Source organism: Manihot esculenta, chromosome 15, assembly GCF_001659605.2.
Source record: "Manihot esculenta cultivar AM560-2 chromosome 15, M.esculenta_v8, whole genome shotgun sequence".
NCBI lineage: Eukaryota > Viridiplantae > Streptophyta > Magnoliopsida > Malpighiales > Euphorbiaceae > Manihot > Manihot esculenta.
This window is the reverse complement of record NC_035175.2, coordinates 3,653,886-3,662,548: the sequence shown is the minus strand read 5'-3', so window position 1 is coordinate 3,662,548 and position 8,663 is coordinate 3,653,886. Positions and strand designations below refer to the sequence as shown.

At 35.3% G+C, this 8,663-nt stretch overlaps 1 protein-coding gene across 4 annotated transcripts; it reads right to left on the bottom strand.

Moving 5' to 3' along the window:
* On the bottom strand, positions 1 to 7,884 carry LOC110601972. Of its 4 annotated transcripts, XR_002485918.2 has the most exons (16): positions 7,601 to 7,883; positions 7,252 to 7,410; positions 7,025 to 7,141; positions 6,814 to 6,898; positions 5,423 to 5,531; positions 5,262 to 5,329; positions 5,052 to 5,177; positions 3,975 to 4,912; positions 3,588 to 3,791; positions 3,439 to 3,499; positions 2,115 to 2,228; positions 1,061 to 1,174; positions 878 to 976; positions 577 to 638; positions 353 to 407; positions 1 to 232 (listed from the first exon to the last, which is right to left on the bottom strand). XR_002485918.2 is itself a non-coding variant. In XM_043951320.1 (15 exons), exons 1-15 carry the CDS (start codon positions 7,696 to 7,698, stop codon positions 176 to 178), a joined length of 2,226 nt encoding a protein of 741 aa, XP_043807255.1. In that variant the 5' UTR covers positions 7,699 to 7,884; the 3' UTR covers positions 1 to 175. The 4 variants fall into 4 exon arrangements, 3 of the variants coding, with proteins under 3 accessions (XP_043807255.1, XP_021595085.1, XP_043807254.1); XM_043951320.1 differs by lacking the exons at positions 353 to 407; positions 577 to 638 and having other exon boundaries at positions 3,975 to 4,736; positions 4,860 to 4,912; positions 7,601 to 7,884; XM_021739393.2 differs by lacking the exon at positions 353 to 407.
* Positions 7,885 to 8,663: the final 779 nt, after the last annotated feature.

Below are 8,663 nucleotides of genomic sequence, written 5' to 3'. Positions count from 1 at the left end.
AAGGAAAAAAAAACACTAATATAAAAGAGTAATTTCTTGACAAACAATTCTCTCGTGGTGATACAACTTTAACCACAAAAGTACAACTTAACATGGTATATGATGAATAATAATTAAAAATCCTCATACACTAATAATTTTGTGTATTGATCAAGCGAATGACTGCTCAAGAAATCTAGGTTGCTGGAAACAACTCATCCACGCCTCTGAATGCGGTGTTTAAAGAAACCATCTGTATCATTTGATAGAGTAAACCATCAGCTATCTCTAAAAATCAAATCAGTCATCGTGGACTATATTTACCAAAATCAAGAAATTAAATCTTCTTGGACGTATGTAAAGTTTTCCCAACCTAAGAAACTAGTTGGAGGAAGTAAAATAGATCGAGAGCCTCTCATATAATGCACCTATATTATATAGCACCAGTAAATAATAATGAGGAACAGTTTCCAGAATCTACTTAATATTTTTGTGGACATAACTAGAACTAATGAAGGAAATATGAAAAGGGATGGGGAAAATCTTGCAAGATTCTTCTCTCAGACAGAAACATAACATTCAAGTGTTATAACTCACATGGCTCCTGACTCCTCAGTCCTGAGCACTAGTTATTAGCATTCTAAAGCATATGTTGGGACCTACAATAAAACAAGAGTAACATAAGCGATTTAAATAAAAAAATAGGGAAATATACAAATATCGCAGATATGGAGATGACGCAAGGGGGGAGGACTCTGTAGCCTAAAGCCCTTTAAGCCTCTACTGAATTTTAAAAAAAAAATTACTTTGTTACAATAATAGCAATTTCATTCATCATTATTTTTTCTTTTTCATAAAACTACATTCAACTATTATGAGAAGTGACAAGTAACCATACGTTTGCTACTGCTTCCTCAAGCATGCGCTCGTCAAGAAAAGAGGATGTATAATTTGTACCATGAGAATTATCATATTGGAAAATCCTAAGCTTCCCTTCCTGCATATGCAATAACCAACATTTACCGTTCAAGATAGTAACTCCAGGAGCTTAGAAAGCAGAATTCCTTTGCAAATTGCATACCTTAGTCCCATACACAAGCCCACCTCCAACTGAGGGATGAAAGCATGCAACATTGACCTCATCTTCTGCACTAGGAAGAACTCTAACAAGTTTCATATCAGAAACTCGGTACACCTGAAACAAAGATATTAAAAGTTGAAAAATAGTAAACAAAAACAGAATGGACATTTAAAGTAAAATTTTATAACCAATGTTTTCCATTAAAAAAAAAGTAAAAATACTATCAAACAAAGAAGATAAGGGTGAATTCACTTCAAATATATTGATGAGAGAAAAATATAAATCTCAAATCTATCCACTTTGTCAATGCTTCCCATGAACTTGGTCATCATCCTTTCTAAATGCTTCCACAATAATATCACAAAACAAGAGTATTTCTAGTACATAATGCCACTGATTATTGGAAAAATTAATGGCTACATAAAGAATCTCATCCCAAATCGCACCATATCCATGAGATGGGCTTTCCAAACATATACAAGCATCTGGCTCAACTGAGCTACCCTTGCCTTTATATCCCATCCCACCAAAAAGCAAGGTTATATTTCAGAAGTCCTCCAGGGCTGAATCACCTAGGCCTCTAACATTTAGGTGCCATCACCAAATTCACAAGCATGCTATTGTTTCTGGTACTGTTTTTAACTGTGCTGCTCTGTCTTCCCAACACTCAACATCCTAGTTTACTTTTGCCGTGTTTGTACACACTGTATGTTGATGCATAACTGTTGTTGTGGGGTTAAGCATACAAGAAGCATGCTGCAAATTTTGCAACAACAATCATTTTTCACTCCTCTCACTTTGGTTACCTTTTACTATGTAAGATCTGCACTATCAATGATAAACTTTTACAAAATATGCTGAAGACTGAAAGACTTCCTTTACACTGTCAAAGTCTGTGATGCTAGTCTACCTCTTATAACATATTCTGCATCTTATTGTGCATTTAACAATACAAATGACAAAAATATTAATGATGGACTTTTCTCTGGTAAAGCAGCATTCACAAAGTAGCCAGAGTAGATATGACATAACAATGATAAGAACAAATTTATACCTCAAGAATAGTGTAAATCGGTACTGTCGTCTCCCTGTCAATGACAACACTTTTAAGGAGCGAACTGTGACGACGGCCATAGGCTAGCAGTAAGTGCTCTGATGTGGGAGAGAACTACAAACAAAAAAAACATTTTTAATTTTATAAAAGCAAACAAAGTACCATAAGTTAGATAACAATTTGATGTTATGCCTCTCTCAAACATACATGAACCTGTTACCACTTCATCTAAAAGCAAGTCCAAATTAACTTATGCAATTTAAACAATAAATTACTTTGTTGGCTCCATCACATTCAATAAATATACGGTTTATGCAGGAGAGCTGAATTAGATCTCTGGATCCATAATACCATAAAACCGGTTCCCATCCAAATTTCCAACATCCATACAAATCAAGCTGAGGTGGAATTAATTGACCATTTCATAATGACTATTGACTCCAGACTGGGATAATAAATATGTTTTTTATGTTTTCTAACCACCAGAAAAGGAGTGGAAATGAGGGCATGTAAGACCCTGGAATCTGATAGAAAGACCGCTCAAGATGTAAGGCCTTTTAAGTTTTAACCAAGGTGGAAAATTTTGGAAACCTTCCAAAAGTACATCTTTGTTTTTTCTTTTTGTGGTTCCCTGACTTCTGTCTCCCCACCTCCCCATTTTTGGCAAGACACTTATTCATTTGTTCATTGCTGGTACAGTAACATAAAGTAGTATTCTTATCAAAACTGTTGGAACAATGCTAATGAAGATTATAAATTAACTAATAGTAGGAGCAGGACAATCACAATTATTGTGCAAGACAAGTTACTTCCACTCTTCAATTTACCCAAAAGCATCCATGTCAGATAAGTATATACTGACATTAGTTAACATGAATTAGCATTTTCAGATTTGTGGAAAACCTATGAAAATTTTAGAAAATACAAGAGCCCAACCTCCAGTACATACTCTTACCAAGCCCAACAAACAAAGAATAAGAAACCAAGTGAAACAGAATATGATAAAAACAAATCTTTTATAAGAAACACACAGCATCTAGTGAAGGAGTATCACGGCAATTACACAATATTGTTGGTGAAATTCAATTAACATTTACATTTTAATTGCATTTGCAGTTCTGCACAACTATTCCATTGGATATCCCATGGCAGAAAAACTATACAGCTACAAGTTATTACATAATTCCTTAAAAATCTAAAAATTGAAGATAAAACAGAAAAAGAAAAGAAAGAAAGATAGGCACATGCAGATGAGAGAGCATGATACACTTCATGTTTAGTCCCCTAATCTCAATGAAAGGCTGATCTTCAAAAAGTAACTGACCTGAATCGAAGTTAAACAGTGAGCAGCTCTTATAGCCCGGGATGCAAGCACCAAGCCAAACCTATATTTACAGATAATATTTCATAAGAATAAAACAAAGAAAAATATACCAGCAAAGATCAGATTCTGCAAGATGTTTTAAGTATTACGTTGCCTCCTCAAGGGAATATATCCGAAGCTCATACATAACTTGGTGGGCTGAAATTGGATGCCGTGTTGGGGATGTTGCAGCCCCTGCATTTTCATTAAGCACCTGGCCTTGTAAGCCAGGATCAGCTTCCACATGAGGGAGCACACATGCAACACAAGCAGCTAAAAATCTCCCACAAGGTGAAAAATGAGCGCCCATTTCACTGCAAACATATTCCAACATGTAATGAGAAAAGCTCACAAATACTCATGGAAGGCAATGATTTTAATCTTGAAATGTTCATATGAAATTAAGTTTAGATACTAAATCATGAATCATAAAAAGATAAGGCAACAGCAAGGACTCAAATTGCAAATAAGAATTTAACAGAACAGAAGGGCTACACCTGCAAAGTACAGCATGTGATATAGTTAGGCGACATTGCTCAGCATCAAGAGGGACAAAGGGATCTTTTACATCATAAGGCCAAATTCTTAACTTGACAGTGCAAGGTAACTCTGCGGCAGCAGCTGCAGCCAGGGAGGTAGCAAGTTCAGATTGGACTCTGCTAGCAACGGGCAGAGCATCATTTTCATTACGTCCCATGCTGTCAAAAGCAGAGCTTCCACCAGACCCAGTTGCAGATGTTTGGGATCGCGAAGATCGATAATGCAGACCAGATCTCCCATTGCCTCTAGATTGGCCAATACTAATTGGCATTACAGGGGATGAAGCATGATTTTCTGTTTCACCAAATGTTCTTAAATTTTCATGAGTCAAACCATTAAGTGAGCCCATTGCATGGTGCGCTGTTTGGCTCTGGCCAACTAACCACCCATGCAAAAAAGGAATTTCCCAGTACAGTTGATCACCAAAAGGTAAGGTGGAAGTATTTCTCTCTACAGTGTGCACTTCTGCTGTCTCAGCAGTATCCATTGCAAATTGAGGAGCTTCATTATCAATTTCACCCATGAAAGAATCAGTCTGGCCTTCTTCTGGCACAGGAGATGAGCTATTAGGTTCAATGGGAGATAGCAGAAGTTCATACTGCCCTGATGGAGTTGAATATGTCAGAAGGCGCACAGAAGTGGAAGGATCAAATCTTTGTTGCACACGACTAGAACCAACATCTCCATCAGTTTGCTGCAGAGGTATTCTACCAACATCCCTAGCAAATGAAGGCCGCATAAGAAAGGGCAAGGACATTAAAGGCAGTTCATCCCCAAACCCAAGGCGTCGTTCAGGATGAGCATCTGCCAAATATACAGTGGGAGGAGGATAGCACAGGTACCCTGGAGAAGTTGCAAGTGTCATTGAGGAATCAGATGAATCGAGGTCATTTACCTACAAAACAGTGAAATAATAGATGTACAACATTGTAAACTAAGTTGTAACTCAAAATTAGCAAAACTTTACACATACAATGGAACCAATCACAAATCACAATTTGATCACAAAGAGAGAGAGAGAGAGAGAGATTTACCTCTGCTGTTAAGAGAAATGGAGCACCATGTGGGTGAAAATGCACAGCACGAAGTGAACGACGTGTCTTCAGCACAATAGCTGGAGAGGATGTCTCCCCTTTATTGTTATATTGCCATATGTATAGCTAACACAAAAAAATTTCCAAGAGGTCAGAATGAAAGTGAATAAAAAGACAAAAAAAAAGTTCAAAATGGAAAATGATCCCCACCTTGTGACCAGAAGCTACGGCAAGAAGCTCCCCATGAGCATGAAAAGCAATAGATGCAATCGGACGGTCTGCAGGGTGAAAAAATAAACCCCAGCAATTACATTGACCATAGAACCTTAACGACATTGTTTAAGAGACAAGAAATCTAGTTTAGTGGTTACAGAAGTCACGAGATCCTATACACTCTGCAGCATTTGCATTCCACAGACGAACTTCATGATCCAAACTTCCACTTGCTAGTATTTCTGGACAAGTAGGATGAAACCTAACCTGCAAAAGGTCAGCTGGACATAAGATAGAAACAAACACCTCAAATAAAAGGGATGCCCAAAACAGGTGTATATATGTGCAAAAGGTAAGACTGTCAATAACAGAAAATTGACTGGAACTTGGAAACTATTCAATTTACGTATTGCAACAGGCCATAGACAAAAGTTGTGTTTAATAAGGACCACGCATGGACCAATGCACACTTATTGAGCCAAGGAGAATGTAGTACTATAAATCATAAGGCTTGGGAGCAATAACAGACTTGCAAACATGTGAATTCAATTTTGCATAATACAGGAATTCTTTATTTGAATCTCTACTTGTTTGTACACTTGAGATAATGGAGCAATCAAATGCATAGCCATAACGTACATCAGCTTTCATAATAACTTACCTACTAGAGGCTGGAGCCTCAAATTCAAAATACATCATATCTCTGAAGGGAAAAACACTTCATGGATCTAGGTCTACCTAATTTAGAAGTGTTTTCTCGTAAAATTTGAGAATTTTATTATCGGACAAAAAGTTCCATATGTAAGTATGATGTCCAACTACAAGAACAATTTCAATTGATAATAAATATGAAACCTGACTATTATATCAGATCAGAGGACCTCAGAGCAGGAATAAGGCTCCAAATGGCAACACACCATACAAATGTTTAGAGCATGTTAGGTAAATTGTAAAGGAATGTTGCAGAGAGTAATAGAATGGAAATTTACGTGCAACGACTAACAATTTGAATTTTCTTCTAGTACATTCCATTATGGTCGATTAAATTCATCAAACATGATGACTAGTGTAATTGTTGAATCCCACGTCGGTTGTGGAAAGGGTAATATGCCCCTTATACGAACCATAGGCAATCCTACCCCTTGAGCTAGCTTTTGGGGTGAGTTAGGTCTGACCCAAATTTAACATAGTATCAGAGCCCCCTATCCGATGTCGGGCCTCCTATAAATGTGTCACGCACCACTAAAAATTCTAGCTATGAGGGGGTGTTGAATCCCACATCGATCGTGAAAAGGTAATATGCCCCTTATATGAGGCATAGGCAATCCTCCCCTTGAACTAGCTTTTGGGGTGAGTTAGGCCTTACACAAATTTAACAATAATAATAGTACAATAACAAAATAAAAAAATTGTGAGCATCACGCCTTCAACTGTATGATCCAATACCAAAGTAGGTGTTCTGATATAATGGGCATGATCACAATATTAACAATCTGGGATTTGAAAAACAATGCAGCACAGGAAAAAAGATGCAGGTAACGCTACTTACTACCCAGGGCGTCCTCCGATGACCGCTCAAGACCCTTAAGCATTTCCCAGTTCGGCAATCCATAATCTTTACAGTATGATCTCCACTGCACAAACAGACACAAAATGCAGTTTGGCAGAGAAAGAAAATCAAAGGATAATGTCTCATTCATTCTCATGGTATCTGGAAAAAGAGAAAAAAGAAGAAGAAGAAGAAAAAAAAAAAAACTCACTGCGTAGAAGCAAGGACCTTGCCATCAGAACTGAAGGCTGCGGCTATGGTTGATCTAGGAGGAGGCAACAGCGGACAATATTTGGCTGATAAATTCAGCAAAGATTCTGCCTCCACCCTTATTTAACAAAAAAAAAATGGCAATTAAAACGATTACCTAAAAGTGACAACGAAAAATTCCCAAAGAAAAACAACGAGGAAACAACTATAAAGTTTCCACAAGGTTACCATGAAACAAGAGCGCGCCTGGCATCTACGCCTGATTCGGCACTGAGCGCAAAGGAATCCAGACGCTTATCGAAAGATTCGCCCCACCAATTTTTACAGGCATGCTTTGCTCGAGGGCAAACCTCTCTTCGTGCCAGCAGTCGAAACACATTATTACCACTGGCAAAATCAATGATCGAATTATCAAAAGCAACATTCGAGACACGCAAATTAATTGTTATCAAATAACAAAAATCAAATCGTAATTGAATCGCACATAAAAATAAATAAACGAACAAGAGAAAAATCGATCGGCAACTAATATAACGTCAAGGATTTGATTCAAATTGGGAGATTTGAGAGGGAAGACCTGTGACGGCGGGAAGAGGGAGGCTGAGGATGAATGCGAGGATGCGAGCTGGAGGTTGATGGGGAATTAGATTCGTCAACCCAAAATGATCCCCTCATTTTGACAACATGAAAATTCTCATAGTTCGGAATTTTCCGTCATTTTCCCGAGAAATTTTGATACAGGGGAAAGGGACAGCGTTTCCGATAAAATTCAATATCAGGCAACTCTGAGGAGCAACAATTATACAGGGAGCACTTCCGTGAAACGGGGACATAGAATTTATGCCTGCGCCAAAAAAAATTTCTCTTTCCTTCGCTTTTGTATGAACGGTATTTTTTAAAGGAAAATTATTATTTAATTACTGATGTATATAAAAATTAATAGTATTTATATTCTGAAAATATATTAAAATATTTTAAAAATTTTAAAAAATTTACCCATTAATTTCTCTGTTACTAAGCTGATAATTATTATGGAAAAGGGTAAAACACTTTTGAAATTAATAAATATTATTATAAAATTAAAAAACTAATTAATAATTTTTTATATTACAATAATTAATTTTTTTATATTACAATAATTAAATTTTAAAATTAATAAAAAATAATTAATTAATAGATTTTATAAAATTTAATAAAAAATTTAATATATTTTTTAAAATCACTAATAAACTTTTATATAGTACTGAGACTAATTAATAATTTTAAAAATACATAAAATAAAATATTACTTTTTATTTTATAATTTTTATTAATTTTACTTTTTTTATATAATAAAAAATATAATTTTTTAATATTTTTTAATTATACTCATTTTAAAAATAATATTTTATTAAATATTAAAAAATATTTTAATAATTAATAAGAGATTATTATAAAAATAAAATTAAATAGAATTATAATAATTAATTTATATATTAATTATATGTATATAATAAATTAGACAATAATTTTAAAATAATTAAAAAATAAAATTTATGAAATAAAAGGCATAAGTATTATATAAATCATTACGGATGTTTATTTTTTTTTATCGTCAAGTAACGGTGTAATTTTCTTTCTATACTCGTATTGATAGAGTC

Bases quoted from the DNA above. Each gene is read 5' to 3' on its own strand.
- LOC110601972 (XM_043951319.1), bottom strand. From the start codon at position 7,698: ATGAGGGGATCATTTTGGGTTGACGAATCTAATTCCCCATCAACCTCC. The intron at 7,142-7,251 runs GTAACCTTGTGG...TTGTTAAATAAG, and splicing joins AGGCGCGCTCTTGTTTCATG to GGTGGAGGCAGAATCTTTGC. The intron at 3,792-3,974 runs GTGTAGCCCTTC...ATATGTTTGCAG, and splicing joins TCACATGCTGTACTTTGCAG to TGAAATGGGCGCTCATTTTT.